Raw genomic sequence first — 26,272 nt, 5'->3', positions numbered from 1 at the left:
TGCTATTCTTGTGAGTACCAAGTCTTGACAAGCCACCTTCTTGTGAGGACATTTTGCTTCGTGAGGACATTTTTGTCTGTCCTCGCAACGTTTTATAATAAACTAAGTTTGGTTCAGAGTCCTGGTTAAGGTTAGCCATTTTGTTTTGGATGGTTAAGTTAGTGGTGACAAGCTGAGGAAAGTCAGAGGTCCTCACAAAAATAGCAAACAAACGTGCTTGGCGTGTTGTGTTTTTGATGCACTTTGATCTGCAGAGCATCATGAACTGTGCGTAGAGGAGAATGACCCTCACAATGACCAGTAGGCGGTGTCCCTCTTCATGGGCGTCAAGTTGCTCACCAGAACTGGAAACGTTCTGATGGAGGGACTGAGGAAGACTTCATGTCTTCATCCAGGAAACTGTGTTCTCCAAAAGTCTGGGCTGCTGCTCTCATGACAGTAGAAGGATGGATTGTGGAGTCGGTTGACAGGAAGTGTTCAGCAGAAGTGAAGTGAAGGAAGATGACTGAGGCAACTTGTCTGAGAGCTGCTCCTGAGATGAGGAGGAACGGCCATGTTGTCCAATAGTTGTGATGACGTATGAATGGAACCCCGACCTCCTTGTGTGTCTGGGCTGCAGGTTTACTTGATCCTACACAGCAGGTGGCCCAGCAGGTGCCTCCTGAAGGTTTTGTCCCGGAGCCCGTAGACGATCGGGCTGATGGAACGAGGTAGGATGTACACGACAATGTAGGCGCAAAACAAGATGTGACTGGAGTGTCGGGGAAACCAGAAGCGCAGGAGCTTGGACAGCTGGGGCGCGGCATAGGTGGTCATGCAGAGCAGCAGCTGGAAGCCGTGCAGGAAGATGGTGTTCCGGGCTTTCCTGGTGTCTCTGCTGGCTGACTTGGCTGTGAAGAGAATCATGAAGTACGAATAGAAGAGCGTGACCCACACGATGACCAGCAGCACAGAATAGGTGACGTCCCTCTTCAGGATGATGAGTGGGTGCGGGAAGACGGTGGTTCTGAGACAGAAGATGGATGTGGAGAAGAAGGCCGTGGGCTGAGTCGCTAACGTGAGGAAGAGATCAGGAAGTATAGACAGCAGGCTGGTGGCCCAGATCAGGCTGATCAGCACCAACGTCCTCCTCACCGTGCAGATCCGAACGTGGTGCAGCGGCAGGCAGATGGCGATGTAGCACTCCACCGCCATGCAGGCCAGGTTGAGCGGCGTGTTCTCTGTGGTGAAGAGAGCGAGCAGCACCAGCGTGCAGCAAAAGGAGACGTTGATCTTGTAGAGCGTGTAGCTGATGAGGAACAGGGCAATGGACAGGTACACCTGCAGCATGTCATTCACAACCAGGTGGATGAAGAGGATGTAGCGAGGGCTGGTGTAGAAGACCTGCAGAGGAGGGAGTAGAGTTCCTGTGACTTCTGACCTGATAGAAGACATCAAAAGATGATGTCTGATCGGATGACTGCATCTTCATGTAGCTGCAGTCGGGTCGTGGACCAACAGACCTGGTGTTTGCAGAAGGTGTAAACGAAGGTGGCGTTGACATAGCCGACGGTGAAGCCCAGGACCACCACTATCACGTTCTTGGTCACGGCCAGCGCCAGAGAGTCGCGACTGGGATCCGCCAGAGAGGCATTCATCTTCAAACTGTGAAGAGAGACGTGAGAGTGACGGTGGAGAGTGACAAGACAAGCTGACTGAACTCGACCTCTCGGTGCCGCCTCCCAATTCAGGGATGTTGCAGTTTATTCGGGCCACCATGCAACATTGTGTGCTCAGATTACGTGAGCTGACTGCCGGAAGACACTGAAAGGGCAGGTGACTCCATCAAAGGCAGGATTCACTGGCCTCAGATTATGACTGAGTGGAATGTGGGGTATCAATTTCACACATGGAGACTAGACCTGCGCCCCTGACTCTGGATTGACCCTGATATTTATTTACATTTAATAATCTACTGGTGGTCACTCATTTTAGCATGGAAATAATCATTCGCAGAAGTTAACTGACACGCACGCATAAAGTGTAACCACACAATGTCAACGATTCATAGCACAAAGGAGTTTTTTTGTGTCGTTAGAATGACACTGGAGTTAATGTGGCCATCGTACAGCCACTCTCTCTCTCTCTCTCTCTTTCTCTCGAGCTTCTCCTCTCACTGATACAGCTGCATGAACGCCTTCACGACCCTGAGCTTGCTGCATGCTTGTTGTTGTGCTCATGTGACTAGACAAGCGAAAACCTCGTGGCCCTGTAACACAATGGCAGCTGGTGACACATGAGCGCAGCGTGGTCAATGAAACCAACGGCTCACACCTGCGAGACGCCTGTGTTTACCTGACAAAGTCGTTCAGAAAACTTGATCTGATCTCTATTGCAGATGTCCTCGAATCAGATGCTCGAGGTGCTGCATCCTTTTGAGACAGTCTTGCTAGAGACCTCAAACCTTCAGCCTGCTAAACTCCCTGAACTGCTGAAGGTGTTCCTTACTGAGATGTTCCTCAAACATGCATTTTCTCTTCATATAGCTCTGAGGGCGCCAGTCTTCTTCAGTAGTCATGGATCTCCGCTTCTAACAACTACAACCTCACATGCTGCGCTGACTCTGTCTTCTTCACCTGCATGACCTACACCTCGGGTCCTCACTGCAGCTGACTAGTGACTGCCAAGAAAGACAACTCACCTGAGCAGGCTGCAGGACTCCAATGCAGAGGCCACGGACGCCTCCTCATAAATACACTGACACGTGCCATCTCAGAGGGGAGAAGCAACACACACACACACACACACACACACACACACACACACACACACACACACACACACACACAGGAACCTTCTGACCTACACACAAACACAATTTGACATTATTCACTAACATGAGAAGACTCCCAAAACATGATCACTCCCAGTCAAACACAGAAACACACATGTACTGACTGACACACAAACACAATTTCACTAGCCGAACACACATAAAGTCTCAACCACTCTCACGCAAACACTTTCATGTGTTTACAACTACACACTTGTCTCTGACAAGAATACTGTCTCTGACAGAATCACTGGCACAAGTCCCACTGGCAAACACAAACTAATACACCTTGTGATTGTGGATTTTACCCCAACCAAGTTAAAACACACACAAAGAATATAATACGACACACAATGTTGCAGTCATTTGTTGTGACCCATATGTTAAGTTACACTTCACTTCAGTCAAGAGTGGGGTCGCTGACTTCATGGCACGTAAGTGTGGGAGCTGTACACCAGGTGCAGCAGGGACTTCCTGTAGGTCTTCTGAGATTGTTCTTCACCATCTTCACCGAGAATATGATCTTGAAGAGAGTGTGGGAGTTTGCCAAGCCACACCAGATTTGTTCTGTGGATTTTGTGAAGGCAAAGGGAAAGTTTGCATTTGCCACAGGCTCAGTTCAAAATATCTTCTCTGTACGTGGTGGAGGGTCTCTAGTCCAGTGACCTAGACTCCCATCTGGGCCTTTTGTGGATGATGTGCTCCTGCTGGCTACATCAAGCACTGACCACCAGCTCACACAGGGACTGAAGATGTCCACTTCAATTTCTGATCTACTCTGTCCGATACGGTTTTCACACCATGATAAAACAGTTTAAACCCTGCTCCTAAGATTCTAGCCTTGCTACCTTTCCACTTGGTCTCCTGGACACATAGAATATCCACCTTCCTCCTCTGCATCATGTCAGCCAACTCTCTAGCTCTCCCTGTCATAGTTCCCACATTCAGAGTCTCTTGTCTTTCCTCTTCTCCCTCTGTCTATTGGCACGCCTCCCCCCTCTCCTTCTCTACCAGCACCCTGCTGGTTAACAGCACTGTTATTTACCCAGGCCTTGACCAACCCAGTAACAGAATCATTTGTCTGATCCGCATCTTTTAGTTTGGCAGGTTTTTTTGTCGGATGCCCTTCCTGACACAACCCTCTGCACTATCCAGGCCACCTCACGGCTGCATTAGCGTTGACCATAACAACTCAAATAAAAATCACTTTCAATTGTGTCCGGCTGCGACACTTATATTGACTGATGGGCAACACCGAAGGGAGTTGGTGGTGGGAGTGCTTCGTTTCGCCAACCAAACGTGTAGAGGAGGAACAGGCCGTGCCAAAATAATGAACCTCATGCAGCACCAGAGGGTTAAACATGGTGAGATTTGTCCACTATCATTGTCACTATTTTTTTATTGGATGCTTCAATCTGAAAAGTCTTTGAGAGGTGGATCACACCAACACCTCCTCACTCCCACAGCAAACTATATTGACTAAGACTTCAGTGTTAGATGTTGACACCAGAGGTTTGCAATTGAAGCACATTTCGCTGTGCTTTCAACACCTCATTAGCTTTTTTAGCAGAACTGCCTTGAAGTTTTGCTGCCCCAAAACTCGTCTTCACGTACATAACCACCAGAGGGAGACATTTCACCCATGACAGTCGAGCGTCTTCACAGCATTTGACCAATAGGGGCTCAAAGCTGAGCACTTACAGTTGGTGATGTGTGGTGAAGCCAGAAGTGTGGTGGTGTAACGGAGACACGCGCATTCTACTGAGGACCATCCTTCATGTAGTGGATGTGAAAACAATAAAACGTCTCCAGTATCCGACTGTTCACGTGTTTGTCGAATAATGAACTGGTGCACGGAACAAGATGCAGAGCGTTGATGGGTTGAACCATAATCACTCACTTAAAAATGAGACAGACGAAGACACCAACCCTGGATGTTTTTGCCATCACTTTAATCTTTATCTGTGAGATCTTTGGTTGAAGACTGTTTTGGATGCTTCAATCTCAAACGTCCTTGAGCGGTGGAAACGCAGCATTCAAGCCATTTGCCAACCAGTTATAACTCTGGAATGTCAACATCTCAATTTTAAACTTAAAAAGGCATTGATGTAATCGGCATTGATGTTAGATTTGATGAGTCATGAACCTGAATGAATGAATTATAAATGTTCATTTTAATATATGTATGTATATATACATACAAAGTGCTGTTACAAAGTTATACAAAGTTAACTTGTGATTTGCCAGATTTTGGGGGAAACATACTACAATGGCCCTTATGGCTTTGTGGGGCCCTTGTGCCAGAGGCCACAAGGTTAAGCCTCAATTTGATGATGAAGACTTCAAAACAGCAACTTCATTATAATTGGGTTTAAGTTGGTTCTGATTAGAGTCTGATTAAAGTTAGCCATGTTTTTTGGATGGTTAGGTTTAGGGGGAGAGGCTGGGCAAAGCATTATGGGAATGAAAAGTTGGTGCAACAAACCTGTGTGTGCATGTGTGTGTGTGGAGGTGTGTGTTTGTATTGACGCAATACTTGCTCCTCATGATGGGACCATCTGACCTTTCCTAAACTCCCCCTAGTGTTTCCCTCGCTCACACACACTCTCCCACAGCGGGATCTATTAGCATCTCCTCAGAGCCGAGGCAGGTCATGTGACCCCCTGAGATCGGCAGCAGGAGTCGTGGAGGTCTCTGGTGATGGAGGTCTTCATTAGTCTGAAAGGTTGTTGGTGTCTCCCTGGACTTGAACTTTGAAAAGTTGCTCCTGGAGTGGGAGATGATGAGGAGCCTTGTTGATCTGTCTAAGATCTCAGAGGAGTTGGAGAGACCGTTAGTGTTAGAGAGAGAGGAGGACAAGAGAAGGTACTTGGTGTTGACCTATGGCCTGGGCCATGGTCGGGTGGATCTCAACAGCCAACCAGACAGACCACAAGGTCCAGATCCAATTTCTTCTACGCCTGGACACAGCATGACACATGGTGGTGGGTGCAGAAGTCCCATTGTGAACTCACACAGTCGGGACCAGAGAGAGAACATCAGTCCTGGTGCAGCCCATCAGCAGGAAGATCATGGTCTGGATTCCAGCTTCAGTCATCTCCCTCACTTGCTTGTGTGGATTTACTCTGGTCAGACAGCTTTGTTAAGTTCCTCTGACCGAATCGTTCTTTCGTCACTCAGCTCAGTCTCAAACATGAGTTTCCACCCGATGATGAAACATTTTGAGGACAGACTTTGGGGAGTCAAACTTCAGGAACACATGTTGCATCAGCGTCTCTGGAGGACAGGTCTTGAAGGTCACAGCAGTAATGAGGCTGCTATTGTGAAGGCAGGAAGTGGCTCCCTCCAGAGCTGACCTTCAGCGAGGTGATCCACCGAGAGTTCCTCTGACTGCACAACAACCTGCAGGTAAACAGCTGAGTCATCGCTAGTATGGAGACTCTACTGACAACACAACATTGCGTCAGACAAGTCACTGTGTTCTGTGGAAGTGGTCAACTACTGCAAGAACACAAGGCCACAATCAGCTCTTCTATGAGACCTATTGTTGATGTCACCTTGGATTTTCTGAAGAGCAAGTCAGCAAACTCAGTGGGAAGTTGTTTGGCGAGCGTTACGCGACAGCTTGTGTGGAATGACTGCGTTGTAAGTGATGTTTGGGTGTCTTGCAGCTGCTACCCAAGTTGTTACTTCAGAGACCCTTGGCCTTTCTTCCACTTTGGAAGAGAGAAAAACCCCAAAGCAATGATTTGTTTTTGAAGGGGAACGAGTGTGGCAGTGGATAACAGCATGTTTGCATCATGATCTGAGTTGAACAGACCAACTTTATCAAACAAACAGCACAGAGAGCTGGCGCCAGTGTTGTAAACAAACTTTCCAGTGGACCTCCTGTTGCCAACCTTCCCACGTGTGCATACAGAACTTCTCTTCTGCCAAACTTGTCCCATTGTAAAAGTGGCACACCTCCGGGGCCACGTGACGGCGTGTGCTGCATGACACAATGGAGCAAGTCTGGGTGTGTGACATCAGGTCTGTTGCAGAAACATGGCATCTTGTTGCGCCCTGTGAGTTTCTTCTAGCAATGGCTTGACCCCCTCACAAGAGCTCTCCCTCCATACCTGCATGCTGGAGCTGCAGGGGAGCTCGCAGTGGTAGCTACACACATTTTGTTTTTGTCTACAGTCCACTCACACTGTTTATTCCACACACTGTGAACATTTCATTTGATAACAGTCAACATCTGTCTCTCAAGATGGCGCCGTTACACCACCACACTTCTGGCTTCACTACACATCACCAACTGTAAGTGCTCAGCTTTGAGCCCCTATTGCCAAGACAAGACGATGGTGATCCTCACTGAGCTCCAGCAGATATGACCTCCTGGACCTGATCTGCAGGACACACCTCTGATGAACTCACAGCTCGTCTTGTTGATGAAACTTCCGATCGGGAGGTGCGGGGGAAACAAAACTGGTCAAATGCTGTGAAGACACTCAACTGTCATGGGTGAAATGTCTCCCTCTTGTGGTTATGTATGGTTATGAGGATGATCTCTCACCATTCAATGTGTCCCAAAGCCCACTCTCAGTCACCTTCGGGGCCACAGAGTCAGGTGTAGACAGATCACAGGTCAGTCTTATTCCTCTGGGAAACATTGTCTGTTTGACTTTGACTGAAGTTTGACTTTCATAGCGTGACCAACAGGCTGCACCTCCTCTAGCCAATGTTCCACCTCTTACACCTGGTCTGTGGAGAGCGAAATAGGTCATGAAAGAAGGTGGATTCTGGCCTCAGGCAGCTGATGATGTTCCAACATGGATGACGAGACACGGCACCCTGTCCACCAACCTGGGTTACAGTGAGGTATACTAACGCTGAAAAGTATTATGGAATATCCAAGACTAAGTGCAGTTGCACACATTCAGTATGAGTTCAGTGTAAGAATACCAACAGGTATATTGCCAGTAAATACTGCTGTACATAAGATGTACAAATTATTTTTAATTGACTTATTATGTTTCAATGTTATGTTCCAAGCAGCAGTTCATAAATTCAACAATACTTTAACAGTCTCTGATCGTGGTGTTTATTATTTCCATCTCCGTCTCCAGAAGGAAGGACTTCTGTTGGACTCATGTTTCTGTAGTGCAGTGGTCATCACATCTGCTTCACATGCAGAAGGATCTTAGCTTAAAACTGAGCACAAATATATGGATCCAGATGAGTTTCTTTCTTTTCTTTCGATCGTGATGGTGTCATCACTGTTTTTGTGGGCAGCTGCCTTTGGTTTCCACTGTACTCTCCTCCGCTTCTCCAGGACTTTTAATATCAAAGTGTCTGAAATCAACTCAGGGCCTGAATTGAAACGGGTTTATAACTGTGTAATTATGGTTCAACACTCTGCCCTCATGGCCTGGTTCCAAAAAACACTGCATTACTTCTACAAAACTCACACTGTCCATTATACTGTATAGTTATGATCATTGTTTTATCCATGCCCATCACAAGTAAGATGCACTTACGTGTTTCTGAGAAAGATTATTCACATCATCACACAATTCTCCGTGTTTACACTTCAACACTACTCTTGTAATCCTTTGCTACAGAGACACAAAAGTGAAGCAGAAAATAGCAGAAAAAATCTGGTTTGACGACGGTGAAATAAATGACTGATGGTGAGTTGTGATATTGCTGTGTCTCAACATGAACTAAGAGCAATAATAAACACTTGAATGAAGCAAGAAGTTTTATTTTTTGTTGAGACGGGGCAGCAATGTAAAATATATTTTACCTCTTATTTATCTCACTTTAAGGTTCCATGTCTATTATAGACAAAAAAGATGAGGTTACGCTTGAGATCAGATTTTAGTGAAAAGTTGAGCAGCAGAAATAAGAAATCCATGGGTAAAATAAGATAAATGATCTAACACTTGTCTAAATCTAAGTTTCTTTTCTCTTGCTAAGAACCACATTATGTGCAGTGTAAGTACAATTCAAATTCAAGTGTCATGTTTCATCTTGTTAACACTGTTGATGACTAACAAACATGAAAGAGCATCACAGGACCCCTTTAATGTTAACATTTTAAGTTGATGTTGATTTGTGGAGTGCCGTTTATTGACTTGAAATCCTGGTGATCTTGCACTGAACTCAGTCTGTATGATGTTAAGTTACTGACTAGTCTTTCACTTTTCTTTCTTCTTACTTCTTCTTCTTCTTACTTTTCAGAAATGTACACTTCATTGCACTCTTCCTCTGCATATAATATGTGTAAAAAGTCATCTTCAGGTTTACCACTGTACCTCAGTTGTTGTACTCATAGGTCAATCTCACATTAACGGACGCACACACACACACACACACTGACACACACAGGCACACACCCTTGCGTGCACACACATGCACGCTCATGTCTGGGTCTATATCTTCCAGCTTCACGGCAGCAGCAGCTCTGTGACTGGCAGACATCTGCAGGTTGCTCAAGTGTGTGTGTCCTTCGACAGGAGACATTCATGAAGGACCTTCTCCACAGACTCATCTGAACACAGAACACTGAGAGAACTTCAGCTGATGGCTCAACCATCCCTCTGGTCCTGACTGCTCTTCTCCACTCTGGACTCACATCTTTGATCATCTCAGTGGAGTCGCTGGAACTCTCCGGCAGCTTCGACCTCCACGTTGGTCCTCAACACAGGTACTGCACCTGCACTTCACACTCAGTTCTGACCACCTCAGTGTCTTCATCTCTGACTCTTCTGAACCTCAGGCCAGACCAGGGTCTCATCAAAGATGTTGGATTTAGTTGAGAGATTTTCTAAACACGTGACGACCGGAGATCAAAGTCCAAACGTAGTTGACATGGATCGGGTGTGGACAACAGGCAGATGATGATGGAGGATAGACTTGCTCCGGCTGCAGAAGTGGAACTCAGATTGAATCCTTTCATTGGTGTGAATCTGAATGTGGATGATCACGTTTCTCAAACAACATTCCAAGAGAAGGAACCAGGTTGATGAGGGAGCAGGCCAGGTTTCAGAGCTGGACTCTCCTCCGCTCACATCTGGGTTCTCAGGCTCTTTGTGGTTAGACAGACAGGTGAAACCTCTCAAGGGTTCCACCTCCACACACAGCCCATCATGATCCTCTCTTGTCTTCCAGCCAGACGAGATGAACGCAACTCAGTCTTCTAACCTGACTGTGGTCATGGGGTACCGAGACTCGCTCACCAAAGCCGCCATCAAGAATGTGATCGTGGTGGTGCTGGGCATCTCCATCAACTATATCAACATCTGCCTCATCCAGACCTTCAGCAAACACCAGGTACAGCCACCACACTCCAGCTGCGTCTGTCGGCTCGCTGTTCTTGAGAGGTCCAGGCTCACTGCAGGTCAGAATCTGCTCTTTTGTTTGTTGCTGATTTCACATGCTGATGTTTCACTGTGAACCCAAAGTGGGCCAGGGTGTCATGTGACCACAACCCACATCTCTGCAGGTGTTCAACACCAACCCCCGCTACATCCTCTTCTTACACCTGGTGGTCAACGACATGATCCAGGTGTCCCTGACCGTCTTCCTCTTCATCATCAGCTACACGCTCTACAAGATCAACGTTTCCATCTGCGGCGCCTTCATCCTTCTGGCACTGTTTGCCACTGAGAACACGCCCCTCAACCTGGCCTGCATGGCAGTGGAGTGCTACATCGCCATCTGCCTGCCGTTACACCACGCCCAGATCTGCACCGTCCGGCGGACCAAGGTCCTCATCGGACTCATCTGGATGACCAGCATGTTATCGGTTCTTCCCGACCTCTTCATCGCGCTGGCGATCGAACCGCCATCATTCTTCAAGTCCCGCGTCTTCTGTGTTCGAGAGACAGTTTTCCGAAACCCCCACATCATCCGGAAACGGGACATTACTTACATTGTGTATCTGGCGGTCGTCTGGATAGTGATCCTGTACACGTACTTCAAGATCATATTTACGGTGAAGATGGCGAAGAACGACGCCAGGAAGGCGCGGAACACCATCCTGCTGCACGGCTTCCAGGTCATGCTGTGCATGGCCACTTACGCCGAGCCGCAGCTCAGACTGGCCTTGCACAAGGCCTTTCCCGAGCACAGCAATGACTTCAGCTTCGCCTGCTACGTGGTTGTGTATGTGCTGCCGCGCTCCATCAGCCCCGTCGTCTACGGGATACGAGACAGTACCTTCAGGAAGTACCTGCGCCGCCACCTGCAGTGCAGCTCCTGCACCTGAGTGCCATCAAGTCCTGCGTGAACTGTAACTGGCTGCACGTGAGCCACAACAATTAACCCCAACAATCTGTAAATGCGGCTTCACACATCCGGTCAATGTGTGTCCTCGAGTACGTCGGTGTTCCTTTTAACATAATATTCAGATTCAGCCTAGAATAGTCTCAGGTGGTCTGACAGTCGCAGCCTGCTGTGTGTCCTGCCGGATTTGGAATGGTGTTCAGGATTGAATAGTCCACACAAGCAAGCGAAGCGGTGGAAACTGTAGCATGTCATTTGGTTTTATTATTTTGCTGTCAGCCACCAGACTCTTGCTTTCATATCACAATCCATCTCTGAAGGTCAAATAAACTAAATGAAAACAAGGCTTTGTACTCACCTGCTGCTGAGTTGCCCCCTCACCTGCCCCTCCTTCTCTTGACATCCTGGAGCAGGCCGTGCTCACTCAGTTCAGGAAGCTGAATCTTTGGAAGGCTGCGGGTCCGGACAGAGTTTCCCCTGCCATCCTGAAGCATTGTGCCACTGAGCTGGCTCCGGTGTTGAAGGACATCTTCAATGCATCCTTGGAGTCTGTCATGTTCCTGCCTGCTTTAAATCCTCCACTATCAATCCTGTTCCCCCAAAAAACAGGATCACAGGACTGATTGCTAACAAATAACCCACTGTTGTTTGTGGGTTATTTTATTTTATTTTATTGATGATGTTTTTCCCAGTGGTCTTCGCTGTACAAGACCAAGTGCTGGTCCCCCAGTATAAAAAGTGCGACCAGATGTCATTTGCTGGTGTTCTTCCAGACCCACATGCTGAGATTGCAGTGCTGCTACTGAACTTTTGAGGTGTTGCTCCCTCAATCCAGAATCATCTCATTTCGCTGCATCACAGTATCCGTCATACCAGCTAACTTCTTATCTTGTCTTTGTTGAGTTAAGGTCTGTGAAAAAGGTTGGACATTTCCCACCATGTTGGAGTCCACGAATTCAACACAGGTCTGAGTGTGTGTCTGTGATTCTGAGAGTGTAGAGCCATGCTTGCATCACTATACACATCAATGTGTTGGTGTGAGACTTTGTCTGTGTAAGCATGTGTGTATTTGCTTGTGTCTGAGTGTCAACAACACCGGCAGTCTTATGTTGTATCTTTTCGTTTTTTTGTGAATTGTGTGTGTGAGTGTGTCACTTTTGGATTCCCTCAGAGACATATAATATATAATATATAAATGTGTGTAATGCTAGATTATGGTTATGTGTGGGCGGATCACTGCTGACCAGAGTAAGTCCCCACAAGAGCCAACCTGTACGACAGAGGTTGAAGGTTTGTGTTGTTGGAAAAGACAGGAACTGCTTGGCTGCTTCAAGTGATTGGATGTGTCATGATGAGACAACACTTGTTGACTCAGTGAGGACTCACAACAAGGTCAGGGGTTCCTTTAATATCTTCACTCAACAATTTGACAACATGGCAAAGAAGAACCGTCACGCTGCAAACACTTCAGGATTGTCTTCACATCATATTCCAGCAAAGACACCATGAATGCCCAGAACACCAGCAGCTTTGGTTCCGTCACACATCTCACTATCAAACAGTATGTACTGCCTCTGTCACTCACCTAAACCATTGACAAGCAAGGTCATGAAGCTTAACCTGACATGCAGACTGAACACACAGACTCACACACAGGCGAGCACACAACCCTCCCACAACCCTTACGACACCTCCACCACACCTCCACACGTACACACACGCAGGAGACCTCAGCTATAACAGTCTGGCTTCCTCTCTCGGTCCAGCAGGTGAGAGCTGGTTAGTTCTGACTCTCTTGCTGTGAGCGCTCTGGACCAGCAGACCTGACTGAAGTGGTCTTCACTGACTCTGGACCAGCAGAGGCTTCTGTTCTCAGGTTCTGCTCCTGTCTGATCATGTGAAGCCTTTCATCAGAGCCTCGCTGGTGACTGATGACTCTTCACTTTGAGAGTGATGAGCAGCGTCAGCAAAGCTCACTGATCCAACAGACACAGTTGATTTTATTCTCTCTCAAACACTGAGCTTCAACACAGAGAAGAGAGTCAAGGAGAGACAGTGGTGCAGCTTCACTGCTCTGCTGCAGACGTCTGCGCTCTCTCTCTCTCTCTCTCTCTCTCTCTCTCTCTCTCTTTCTGCCTCTAAACTCTGGCACTCTCACAGATGTGACCAAATGTGTGTGTGTGTGTGTGACTGTACAGTTCCATATCACACCGCCATTTCTTCTGGATCTGGATTTAATAATTCAAACGACTCCTGTTCATTCACACTTGTGTGCACTTACTGACTTCTTTGTGTTCTGTCCATGCTTGTGTTCATTCAAGTTGTGAAGAGACTCATCTGTTTCTTTCTCAGAGTCACAGGCATGAGCCTCTCTGATCCTGCCAGTAACCTGACCACCGGTGTGCCCCGAGACTCCCTGACCGTGGCCTTAGTGAAGAATTTGATCACTGTGGTCCTCAGCATCTCCATCATCTTCATCAATGGGACGTTGATCCACACCTTCAGACAGCACCAGGTCAGTAACCCTAACCCTAAGTCAGCTCGATCCAGAACCAGCCTTCATGTGTTCTCTTGTGTTTCCAGGTCCTAAACTCCAACCCACGCTACATCCTCTACATCCACCTGGTGGCCAACGACATCATCCTGCTCACAATGGTCACACTCTTGCTGTTGATAAGCTACACGCTTCTCAGAGTCAACGCCTCCGTCTGCATGTTCATGATCATTGTCGCAGTGCTCGCCAACTTGAACAACCCTTTCACTCTGGCTGCCATGGCGCTGGAGTGCTACGTGGCCATCTGCTTCCCGCTGCGCCACGTGCAGATCTGCACCGTCAACAACACCTATGTGGTGATCGGAGTGGTGTGGGTGATCAGCTCGCTCACCATCCTGCCAGACCTCTTTGTCATCTTGGCAACAGAGTCTCTGGACTACTTTCACTCTAGCGTTTTCTGCGTCCGAGATAAAATATTCCGGAGCCCAGAGCTGAAAGATAAGCGGGACATTTCCTTCATGGTGCTCCTCGTCCTTGTCTGGCTCACTCTGGTCTACGCCTACTTCAACATTCTGTGTGCAGCGCGGAGTGCCACCAGCGACGCCAGGAAAGCCAGGAACACTGTCCTGCTTCATGGGTTCCAGCTCTCGCTTTGCATGCTGAACTACACCTACAGCCACATCACCAGCGGACTGATCGCTCTGTTACCACAGGCCTTCAGAGATATCCTCGTCATCACCAGCATCCTGCTCCAGGCGCTGCCAAGGCTGGTCAATCCACTCGTCTATGGTCTCAGAGACAAAACCTTCCGCAAGTGTGTGAAGAGAAGTCTGTGTGGTGCAGGAAGAGACGACGCCATCCAGAGGAAAGATGAAGAGAGGCCTGCAGGGGGCCACGCTCGCTGATGGCTGCAGCGTTGCTGCTGCTGTTTCGCTGCAAGAGCTGAATGAATGATTAATAAAATAAAAATGAAGCAAAGACGCCAGTGTTGTTTCTTCTGAAGTGAATCTTTGAGTCAGTGTACATTTTCTGTCCAATCTCACACAAGTTTCTCAAGCACACAGCAATATCAAGTTTGTCTGTGAAGCGCTGAAAATCAGAATAACATACATAACAACATAAAACACACAAAGTTTAATTTCAAAGTTTAATAGTAAAGTACGAGACAACTGAAACAAAAGGCCAATGAGGTAAAATTATAGTATAAAAATGGACAGGGATGTTGCCTTTCTTTCAGGAGGGAGGGATGGCATTAGACAGCCATCTGCCAGAGACCGGAGAACTTCCACAAATCCATTGTGACTGGCAAACAGAGCTCACTTTCTGCAAAATCTGAACATGTGATAACTTGCTCAGTGACTCTTTTGCACTTCATTTGTCTGAAAAGTATGCGGTAATCTGAAACTGACTGAAATGACTAACTATGAATGCAGTTATTTGTGCTAAAACTGAGTCAGTATACTTTTTCTTTTTGTATCCTATATTTAATTTACTTTCACAGAGCAGAGTTTGCGCTGTGCTAAATATGGTCAAAAGAAGATCACTCTGGCAAATTAAATACAGGAAGGAAAATGTAGAGCGGTTGCGGGAACAAAATGTGAAACGTACCTGAGGGGAGGCGGTCAGTCCAAATGTGAAATGAGCATGTTTATATGACGGCTCAGAGGAGTGACTTATTGCTTCAGTTTGCCTAAGTTCTGACTTTCAAAATACATGTAAACAGCTTAGTCTGTCGATGCCGGCAGCTGAGTAGCTTTATTATGACTGGACTGGGTGATGCACAGATGCATGAGATTCAGTTTCGCAGCAGAGGTAAACAAAGAAACTCCAAGGCTATCCATGCTCCCATGATGTCTGAGGCCCTACCATGTGAACTGATCTACTGAACTGTGGCACTGAAAATGTGCTACTGCTGCTGAGTACTGCTGCTGAGTACTGCTGCTTCATCAGCAGCCATTCTGAACTGTATTGTGGATGCTACGAAAACAATAGGTCAATGTAAAATTAGAGTGAATAATTCAGCTCTGCATTCAGTCGAAAGTAAAATGTGGATCATTCACTTTTATAAAGACACAATTTTGGTGAATGCATTACTATTTGTGCTGTTCAGTGGAGTACCTCCAGGAACTCACGATGTTGTGATTGCAACTATTAACTAAAGTTCCCGCAAATTCTACCAATCACTTCAGTCGCCTTTTGCGCGACTGGGATTGACATTGGCATTGAATTCGGGGGAGGAGGGCTCTGCACACGTGCGTATTGTTTATGTTTCAAAGTTAAAGATTGAAAATCAAATCACTTTCAAATTACTTTGTCAACTTATTTCCTGTATGAATGATCATCTCAACTGCAACTTGACTACAGCGCAAAAAATAGAACTCAACCCTGTTTCCAGCGTCACTGTGAGGGTGCCGTTCACTTGGTGCGGCTCACTTGGTGTGAGTCGTGTGCATTTTACGTTGATTCTCTTTCATAGCAGTGCTGCGTTTGGTGTGAGTCCCTGGACTCAGAAACGGCTCCCAGAAACGGTTCACTGTTTGTCTATGAAATCGCACTCGTGGAACTGATTTTGTTCTGATGCAGACTGTTGTGTGGTTGTGTAACTGTCTCAAATGTCTCACTTCAGAAGAAACAACACTGTTGTCTTCACTTCTTTCTTTTTATTATTGTTCAATTTTCAGTGACTGGAAACATTCATTCAGCTCTTGCAGCGAAACAGCAGCAGCAACGCTGCAGCCATCAGCGAGCGTGGCCCCCTGCAGGCCTCTCTTCATCTTTCCTCTGGATGGCGCCGTCTCTTCCTGCACCACACAGACTTCTCTTCACACACTTGCGGAAGGTTTTGTCTCTGAGACCATAGACGAGTGGATTGACCAGCCTTGGCAGCACGTGGAGCAGGACGTTGCCGATGAAGAGGATGTCTGTGATGGCCTGTGGTAACAGAGCGATCAGTCCGCTGGTGATGTAGCTGTAGGTGTACGTCAGCATGCAAAGCGAGAGCTGGAACCCATGAAGCAGGACGGTGTTCCTGGCTTTCCTGGCGTCGCTGGTGGCCCCCTGTGCTGCACACAGAATGTTGAAGTAGGCGTAGACCAGAATGAGCCAGACAAGGACGAGGAGCACCATTAAGGAAATGTCCCGCTTCTCTTTCAGCTCTGGGCTCCGGAATATTTTATCTCGGACGCAGAAAACGCCAGAGTGAAAGAAGTCCAGAGACTCTGTCGCCAAGACGACAAAGAGGTCTGGCAGGATGGTGAGCGAGCTGATCACCCACACCAGTCCGATCACCACATAGGTGTTGTTGACAGTGCAGATCTGCATGTGGCGCAGCGGGAAGCAGATGGCCACGTAGCACTCCAGCGCCATGGCAGCCAGAGTGAGAGGGTTGTTCAAGTTGGCGAGCACTGCGACAGTGACCATGAACATGCAGATGGAGGTGTTGAGAGTGAAGGTGATGTAAGTGATTGCTAACAGGAGAACGATCAGGTTTAGCAGGATGATGTCGTTGGCCACCAGGTGGATGTAGAGGATGTAGCGTGGGTTGGAGTTTAGGACCTGGAAACACAAGAGAACACATGAAGGCTGGTTCTGGATCGAGCTGACTTCACACTGACCTGGTGCTGTCTGAAGGTGTGGATCAACGTCCCATTGATGAAGATGATGGAGAGGCTGAGGACCACGGTCATCATGTTCTTCGCTATGGCCGTGGGCAGGGAGTCCAGGGGTTCATTTGTGGTCTGGTTACTGGCAGAAACTGTGAGGCTCATGTCTGTGGCTCTGAGAGAGAATTAGGACTAAGATCAGGTCAAGGTCCAGGCACAAGTCACCCCTGAACATCATGGAAGCAGAACTCTCACTTCAGAAACAGATGAATGAATGTGTGTGTATATATAACACACAAAACACACAAATAAGTCAATTAATTAGTCAAAGATTACTGTTGTCAGAATTACTGTGGTCAATCCAACAATTTCAGAAATTGCAGAGTGGTGTGGGACAGTACACACACTCACCAACATACACACACACACACACACACACACACACACATCTGGTTCCATCTGTGAGAGTGCCAGAGTTTAGAGGCAGAAAGAGAGAGAGAGAGAGAGAGAGAGAGAGAGAGAGAGAGAGAGCGCAGACGTCTGCAGCAGAGCAGTGAAGCTGCACCACTGTCTCTCCTCCTGACTCTCTTCTCTGTGTTGAAGCTCAGTGTTTGAGAGAGAATAAAATCAACTGTGTCTGTTGGATCAGTGAGCTTTGCTGACGCTGCTCATCACTCTCAAAGTGAAGAGTCATCAGTCACCAGCGAGGCTCTGATGAAAGGCTTCACATGATCAGACAGGAGCAGAACCTGAGAACAGAAGCCTCTGCTGGTCCAGAGTCAGTGAAGACCACTTCAGTCAGGTCTGCTGGTCCAGAGCGCTCACAGCAACCTGGAGAGGAAGTTCACATGGAAACAGAACACACAGCTACAGCACAAATACTCTTCAGGAGATCCAGTTCAGCAGACCAAACCTGAGTTCAACAGAGGTTCAGTCACAGGAGAGCATGAGGAAGAGAGTCAGAAGTAAGCAGCTCTCACCTGCTGCCCCCTGTCTGGACCGAGAGAGGAAGCCAGACTCTTATAGCTGAGGTCTGCTGTGTGTGTGTGTGTGTGCACGTGTGTGTGTGTGTGAAATATGTGTGTGTGTGTGTGTGTGTGTGTGTGTGTGTGTGTGTGTGTGTGTGTGTGTGTGTGTGTGTGTGTGTGTGTGAAACGAATGTGTGTGGAGTCTGCATGTCAATTTCAACTTCAGGTCCAGGCCTGTGGATGGTCATTGTTTTTCAACTTGGCACACTTATTTTCATTGAAAAAAAGCCCTAATGCTTGCCAACAGTGAACAGCGCAAATGTGGTTTGTCTAAATTGTTGAAAAAAACCTTTCACATAGAGAAAAATGTTGCTAAAGACACTTGACTATTGACACTTGCATTTGTTTGACTTAGGTGAAATTGTGTTAGCTTCAGGGTGACCAGAGCTGCAGAAGCTTGTAACTGGCTGTTGAGGATTCTTGGCAGTCCTGTTTCTCTTGCAGAGTCACAGAGCTTCATGATTGCCGCCAGTAACCTGACCACCGGTGAGTCCCTGGACTCCCGGCCCACAGCCGTAGTGAAGAATGTGGTCACTGTGGTCATCGGCATCTACCTTCAGCAATGGGACGTTGATCCACACCTTCAGACCGCACCACGTTAGTGTGAAGTCAGCTTGAACCCAAACCGGCCTTTTTGTGTGCTAAAGTAACAATAATAGCTCTCATTATCAGCCCAGTGGGAGCTCAAGAACTGTTCTGCACAGCTTCTTACTCTCACTGCTTCTCTGGTCCTTCAGTCAAGTCACTTTTGAACCTTATTTGGATCAAAGCAGACCCCATTATTCTTAATAAATCGGACTGGTGGTGCTGGCCCTGATGGGACCTGGCCTCTCACCCGCTCTGCTGCTGTGGCAACCTTCACTGTGGTGGAACCAACTGCCCACCATTGTTATTCAAATGACACTGGTACGCCCTCAGTGAACAGGCTGGCATGGCAGATATCACAGGAGAGCCTTCTCAGTTGTTGACCTTCAAATCTTTATGTTTGAGCAGAGCACAATACAACCAAAGTGTGGCAAGGTAGCTGCGGTCACGTATGACGGCTGAGATGTTGTTGAGCTGCAACATTGCTTTGTACCCTTGGTTGGACCTCACACCCGACTGTCAGCCGCTCAAAGACACTATGGAACCGGCCACCTGGTGGATTGTTGTTCCAGCCACCTAGAAGGGCGAAAACACAAACCCACAACTGAGTGAAGAAACAATCAGTCTGAATGTTTTTTAAAGACTGTAAAATGTGGACCTATGGTACCACTGGATGGAGTTCAAGAGGGAGCTCCAAGTGATCTGGACTAAACCTGGAGGTGGACTAGGAGCAGCTCAGGTGTCATCAGTGCATCGGTTTTGTCAACAAATGACAATGACAGACCTTCAGAAGAAATGCATTTTGTTTCCCTGATCAAGTTGAAACTAGTCTTTTTTTGAGGATGCTGAACCATCTAGCAACAATATTAGAAAAGAGATAGTGGAAAAAAGGACATGTAGGAGACAACATCTGAACATGGTGTCATCACCGTTTCTTTTACAAATGTGGGCATCAATCATGGCGTCATGTTGTCATAAACACATCTGCCATGCTGTTACCTTACCTGCCACACGCCATATTGACAGGTTCGCAACTGCAAAAAAGATGGAAAGCACAGTCATTCAGCGTCTGTTGGAGAGTAGAAGCGTGAACTCAATGTGTTGTTTTCACCTGCGTGTCCAGCTCTGCCAGCGCAGCCGGTTTCATGACTTGAAGGATTACATTATTAAACTGTCTGGCACACTTGGACATGAACTGCAGAATTATGCGTCAACTCATAGTGACTTGGAACAGTTGCAAACTGAACTCCATCTATACTGCTGTTTTCTTAATACAAAGTTAACGCTTGTATGTGTGTTTTTCTTTGTGATGCACGTTGTGACTTCCCTTGTCTGTCAAAGGTGCTACATAGATAAACTTTGCTGGCTTGTGTTTGTATTGACGCAATACTTGCTCCTCATGATGGGACCATCTGACCTTTCCTAAACTCCCCCTAGTGTTTCCCTCGCTCACACACACTCTCCCACAGCGGGATCTATTAGCATCTCCTCAGAGCCTGGGCAGGTCATGTGACCTCCTGAGATCGGCAGTGGGAGTCATGGAGGTCTCTGGTGATGGAGGTCTTCATTAGTCTGAAAGGTTGTTGGTGTCTCCCTGGACTTGAACTTTGAAAAGTTGCTCCTGGAGTGGGAGATGATGAGGAGCCTTGTTGATCTGTCTAAGATCTCAGAGGAGTTGGAGAGACCGTTAGTGATAGAGAGAGAGGAGGACAAGAGAAGGTACTTGGTGTTGACCTATGACCTGGGCCATGGTCGGGTGGATCTCAACAGCCAACCAGACAGACCACAAGGTCCAGATCCAATTTCTTCTACGTCTGGACACAGCATGACACATGGTGGTGGGTGCAGAAGTCCCATTGTGAACTCACACAGTAGGGACCAGAGAGAGAACATCAGTCCTGGTGCAGCCCATCAGCAGGAAGATCATGGTCTGGATTCCAGCTTCAGTCATCTCCCTCACTTGCCTGTGTGGATTTACTCTGGTCAGGCAGCTTTGTTCAGTTCCTCTGACCGAATCGTTCTTTCGTCACTCAGCTCAGTCTCAAACATGAGTTTCCACCCGATGATGAAACAAGTTGAGGACAGACTTTGGGGAGTCAAACTTCAGGAACACATGTTGCATCAGCGTCTCTGGAGGACAGGTCTTGAAGGTCACAGCAGTAATGAGGCTGCTATTGTGAAGGCAGGAAGTGGCTCCCTCCAGAGCTGACCTTCAGCGAGGTGATCCACTGAGAGTTCCTCTGACTGCACAACAACCTGCAGGTAAACAGCTGAGTCATCATCCGGCATGGCGAGTCTGAGTGTCTTCTCCTGAGCTCCTGTCATCTTCACGTTTACCCTGGAACTGAAGAGTCTTGAGGTCACTGTTGGAGATTGCTTGTCAACTCCAGGTCATCAGATCCAGTCCTTGGGTCACTCAAATGACCTTCAGAGTCAATGTTCCATTACACAACAGTGCATGTTATTTTGCTAACATGATTGGACTGATGTTGCAGTTGCCTCACGCGAGTTGGTCAGTTGGATTTCTTTTTCACTTCGGATCCTAGATCTGGCCTTTGGCCTCCTCCTAGATGGACATGCCCATAACACCTCTGCAGGGAGACGTCCGGAAGGCATGCCAAAACCACCTCCTCTGGCTCCTCTTGATGTGGCTGTGTTTGTGTGTTGGTGTCTCAGCTCAAAGCTCATTCTGGTCACTTGTATTCATTTGTCACTGTCTGACTCCATTTCTGCTCACCTGACTTCAGCCTGAGATGCTTAAACTCCTCCACCTGGGGGTAATGAGTCCCTCCTGACCTCTTGAACGGGCATTCCATACTTTTCTGGCAATAGATCATGGACTCGCAGGTGCTCATCTGCATTGCAGGTGTTTCACACTCAGCTGCAAACAGTCCCAGTGTGAGCTGATGGTCAGTGCTCGATATAGCCAGCAAGAACACATCATCCAAAAAAGGCCGAGATGGGAGTCTAGGTCACTGGACTAGAGACCCTCCACCACGTACAGAGAAGATATTTTGAACTGAGCCTGTGGCAAATGCAAACTTTCCCTTTGCCTTCACAAAATCCACAGAACAAATCTGGTGTGGCTTGGCAAACTCCCACACTCTCTCTGCCTGTAACAGCCTCTCGTACGAAGGCTGAAGAACGAGACGCTGAATGGCGATCGAACTGGCCATCTTCAAGTCCTGCAGATTACTGGAAAACAGGACGTCACCTGCATTGTCTGTCTCGCTGTCATCTTGTTAGTTGAGCATGTACTTCAAGATCATATTCTGGTGAAGAACAATCTCAGAAGACCTACAGGAAGTCCCTGCTGCACCTGGTGTACAGCTCCCACACTTAAGTGCCATGAAGTCAGCGACCCCACTCTTGACTGAAGTGAAGTGCAACTTAACATATGGGTCACAACAAATGACTGCAACATTGTGTGTCGCATTATGTTCTTTGTGTGTGTTTTAACTTGGTTGGGGTGAAATCCACAATCACAAGGTGTATTAGTTTGTGTTTGTCAGTGGGACTTGTGCCAGTGATTCTGTCAGAGACAGTATTCTTGTCAGAGACAAGTGTGTAGTTGTAAACACATGAAAGTGTTTGCGTGAGAGTGGTTGAGACTTTATGTGTGTTCGGCTAGTGAAATTGTGTTTGTGTGTCAGTCAGTACATGTGTGTTTCTGTGTTTGATTGGAAGTGATCATGTTTTGGGAGTCTTCTCATGTTAGTGAATAATGTCAAATTGTGTTTGTGTGTAGGTCAGAAGGTTCCTGTGTGTGTGTATGTGAGAGGAGAAGCTCGAGAGAAAGAGAGAGAACGAGAGAGAGAGAGAGAGAGAGAGAGTGGCTGTACGAGGGCCACATTCACTCCAGTGTCATTCTAACGACACAAAAAAACTCCTTTGTGCTATGAATCGTTGACATTGTGTGGTTACACTTTATGCGTGCGTGTCAGTTAACTTCTGCGAATGACTATTTCCATGCTAAAATGAGTGACCACCAGTAGATTATTAAATGTAAATAAATATCAGGGTCAATCCAGAGTCAGACGTGAAGTTTATATATGATCCTGGCGCAGAATAAAGCAGACACTCGATGAGTAAAGTTTCCTCATTCTCAGATCAAATCTAAACACGAGTCACCAATTATCAGATAAATGTCTGGCAATGACATTTTTCTACCTTGATGTCTGACAGAATCTGACTTAACGATAAAAATGTCTTTAGACGTCACATGTAATTTGTTGACAGTCTTAAAGCCTTGTCTCATGACAGCAGCTGCAGTTAGAAGAGGGGAGACTCAGATGCTGATGGAAACATGCTTCACGTGTCACTGCACCAAGCTTTCTCCAGCACTCCCCAAAGATTCTGTGTGGGGCGCAGGTCTAGTCTCCATGTGTGAAATTGATACCCCACCTTCCACTCAGTCATAATCTGAGGCCAGTAAATCCTGCCTTTGATGGAGTCACCTGCCCTTTCAGTGTCTTCCGGCAGTCAGCTCACGTAATCTGAGCACACAATGTTGCATGGTGGCCCGAATAAATTGCAACATCCCTGAATTGGGAGGCGGCACCGAGAGGTCGAGTTCAGTCAGCTTGTCTTGTCACTCTCCACCGTCACTCTCACGTCTCTCTTCACAGTTTGAAGATGAATGCCTCTCTGGCGGATCCCAGTCGCGACTCTCTGGCGCTGGCCGTGACCAAGAACGTGATAGTGGTGGTCCTGGGCTTCACCGTCGGCTATGTCAACGCCACCTTCGTTTACACCTTCTGCAAACACCAGGTCTGCAGCTACATGAAGATGCAGTCATCCGATCAGACATCATCTTTTGATGTCTTCTATCAGGTCAGAAGTCACAGGAACTCTACTCCCTCCTCTGCAGGTCTTCTACACCAGCCCTCGCTACATCCTCTTCATCCACCTGGTTGTGAATGACATGCTGCAGGTGTACCTGTCCATTGCCCTGTTCCTCATCAGCTACACGCTCTACAAGATCAATGTCTCCTTTTGCTGCACGCTGGTGCTGCTCGCTCTCTTCACCACAGAGAACACGCCGCTCAACCTGGCCTGCATGGCGGTGGAGTGCTACATCGCCATCTGCCTGCCGCTGCACCACGTTCGGATCTGCACGGTGAGGAGGACGTTGGTGCTGATCAGCCTGATCTGGGCCACCAGCCTGCTGTCTATACTTCCTGATCTCTTCCTCACGTTAGCGACTCAGCCCACGGCCTTCTTCTCCACATCCATCTTCTGTCTCAGAACCACCGTCTTCCCGCACCCACTCATCATCCTGAAGAGGGACGTCACCTATTCTGTGCTGCTGGTCATCGTGTAGGTCACGCTCTTCTATTCGTACTTCATGATTCTCTTCACAGCCAAGTCAGCCAGCAGAGACACCAGGAAAGCCCGGAACACCATCTTCCTGCACGGCTTCCAGCTGCTGCTCTGCATGACCACCTATGCCGCGCCCCAGCTGTCCAAGCTCCTGCGCCTCTGGTTTCCCCGACACTCCAGTCACATCTTGTTTTGCGCCTACATTGTCGTGTACATCCTACCTCGTTCCATCAGCCCGATCGTCTACGGGCTCCGGGACAAAACCTTCAGGAGGCACCTGCTGGGCCACCTGCTGTGTAGGATCAAGTAAACCTGCAGCCCAGACACACAAGGAGGTCGGGGTTCCGTTCGTACGTCATCACAACTATTGGACAACATGGCCGTTCCTCCTCATCTCAGGAGCAGATCTCAGACAAGTTGCCTCAGTCATCTTCCTTCACTTCACTTCTGCTGAACACTTCCTGTCAACCGACTCCACAATCCATCCTTCTACTGTCATGAGAGCAGCAGCCCAGACTTTTGGAGAACACAGTTTCCTGGATGAAGACATGAAGTCTTCCTCAGTCCCTCCATCAGAACGTTTCCAGTTCTGGTGAGCAACTTGACGCCCATGAGGAGGGACACCACCTACTGGTCATTGTGAGGGTCATTCTCCTCTACACACAGTTCATGATGCTCTGCAGATCAAAGTGCATCCAAAACACAACACGCCAAGCACGTTTGTTTGCTATTTTTGTGAGGACCTCTGACTTTCCTCAGCTTGTCACCACTAACTTAACCATCCAAAACAAAATGGCTAACCTTAACCAGGACTCTGAACCAAACTTAGTTTATTATAAAACGTTGCGAGGACAGACAAAAATGTCCTCACGAAGCAAAATGTCCTCACAAGAAGGTGGCTTGTCAAGACTTGGTACTCACAAGAATAGCAAAACATGCCCACCTCCACGCATGCATACACACAGAGGTTTGTCACACCATCTTTGTGGGGACCGCTCATTTCTCATCTTTGTATATTGTGATGAGGTGAACACCTCACTACAAGATCATTGTCTCCTTTCGCTGCACTCTGGCTCTCCTCGCCCTCTTCACCAATGAGGACACGCTGCCCTTCATGGCGGTCGATGATGCCTCCTAGTGGACAATCACTGGCACAACACATAAATCATGACAGCACAACCAGGCCGTTGCAATGAGTTACAATGGCTTTTTTTTTGAAAACGTGAAATGGCAGAATCACCTGCACCTGCAGATGGAGGCGTTGAGGGTGAAGGTGATGTAAGTGATTGCTAACAGCGATCAGGATGATGTCGTTGGCCACCAGGTGGATGTAGAGGATGTAGCGTGTGTGGGTGTTCAGGACATGGAAAAACTAGAGGACACATGAAGGCTGGTTCTGGATCGAGCTGACTTCACACTGACCTGGTGCTGTCTGAAGGTGTGGATCAACCTCCCATTGACGATTGGAGATGCTGAGGACCACAGTGATCATGTTCTTCACTATGGCCGTGGACACGGAGTCCTGGGGCAGGCTGGTGGTCAGGTTACTGGCAGCAACCGAGTGGCTCCTGTGTGTGCCTCTGAGAGAGAAACACGACTGAGATCGAGTCCAGTCTGCACCGAGTCATGATGGAAGCAGAACTCTCACTTCAGAAAACGATGAATGAATCAACATGAGAGGATGAAGATGCAAGTGGAGTCACAATATTGATCAAAATTTTCATCCAATTTTGAATATATGAGTGACTGTGTCTATCTATGAAAATCAGACTCACATTAAGAGTGTCATGGATTCTGTAAAATTCGGTGGTGAGTCCAGCTATGCCAGGAGCCCGCCCGCCCTGCATGTTCTGCAGGCCGGCTTCCAGTTCCTCCATCCGGAGGGGTTCCTCTAGGTTGGAGTTCTGCTCCGCCAACACCTGAAACAGTTCTTGACAGAAACCCTCCAGTGGTGTGGGCCCCGAGCACGCTCGCTGGTATACAGTGACGAGGAGAAACTCACCGCCTGCTCCCGAATCGGGCGTGGTTCTGTGAGTTCCTGGCCCGTATCGGATAACGCCGCATGGACCACTCTCCCCTGTCCGATCCTCTCTCCAGGCCGAAGGAGAAGCTCGTCGGAGCATCCATCTCCTTGATGGTCTGGAACCGGGACCTG

At 47.8% G+C, this 26,272-nt stretch overlaps 4 protein-coding genes and 1 pseudogene across 4 annotated transcripts; 3 read left to right on the top strand and 2 right to left on the bottom strand.

The window, feature by feature from the left end:
- Nucleotides 1-621: 621 nt before the first annotated feature.
- LOC128760471 (odorant receptor 131-2-like) lies at nt 622-5,909 on the bottom strand. The gene is made up of 3 exons (XM_053867899.1): nt 5,827-5,909; nt 1,503-1,644; nt 622-1,383 (listed from the first exon to the last, which is right to left on the bottom strand). Exons 1-3 carry the CDS (start codon nt 5,907-5,909, stop codon nt 622-624), a joined length of 987 nt encoding a protein of 328 aa, XP_053723874.1.
- Nucleotides 5,910-7,579: 1,670 nt separating this feature from the next.
- Nucleotides 7,580-11,069, top strand: LOC128760470 (odorant receptor 131-2-like). The gene is made up of 3 exons (XM_053867897.1): nt 7,580-7,675; nt 9,971-10,132; nt 10,305-11,069. Exons 1-3 carry the CDS (start codon nt 7,580-7,582, stop codon nt 11,067-11,069), a joined length of 1,023 nt encoding a protein of 340 aa, XP_053723872.1.
- Nucleotides 11,070-13,448: 2,379 nt separating this feature from the next.
- Nucleotides 13,449-14,485, top strand: LOC128760469 (odorant receptor 131-2-like). Its single transcript, XM_053867896.1, has 2 exons — nt 13,449-13,601; nt 13,670-14,485. The coding sequence occupies exons 1-2, from the start codon at nt 13,449-13,451 to the stop codon at nt 14,483-14,485; spliced, it is 969 nt and encodes a 322-aa protein (XP_053723871.1).
- A 1,834-nt stretch (nt 14,486-16,319) lies between these two features.
- On the bottom strand, nt 16,320-21,120 carry LOC128760468 (odorant receptor 131-2-like). The gene is made up of 6 exons (XM_053867895.1): nt 21,006-21,120; nt 19,289-19,371; nt 18,692-18,791; nt 17,932-18,013; nt 17,195-17,357; nt 16,320-17,135 (listed from the first exon to the last, which is right to left on the bottom strand). The coding sequence occupies exons 1-6, from the start codon at nt 21,118-21,120 to the stop codon at nt 16,320-16,322; spliced, it is 1,359 nt and encodes a 452-aa protein (XP_053723870.1).
- A 2,310-nt stretch (nt 21,121-23,430) lies between these two features.
- Nucleotides 23,431-24,427, top strand: LOC128760467 (odorant receptor 131-2-like; annotated as a pseudogene).
- Nucleotides 24,428-26,272: the final 1,845 nt, after the last annotated feature.

This window comes from Synchiropus splendidus, chromosome 6, assembly GCF_027744825.2.
Source record: "Synchiropus splendidus isolate RoL2022-P1 chromosome 6, RoL_Sspl_1.0, whole genome shotgun sequence".
Taxonomy (NCBI): domain Eukaryota; kingdom Metazoa; phylum Chordata; class Actinopteri; order Syngnathiformes; family Callionymidae; genus Synchiropus; species Synchiropus splendidus.
Note: the sequence above shows the minus strand (reverse complement) of the source record. Positions and strands in the feature narration are given on the sequence as shown.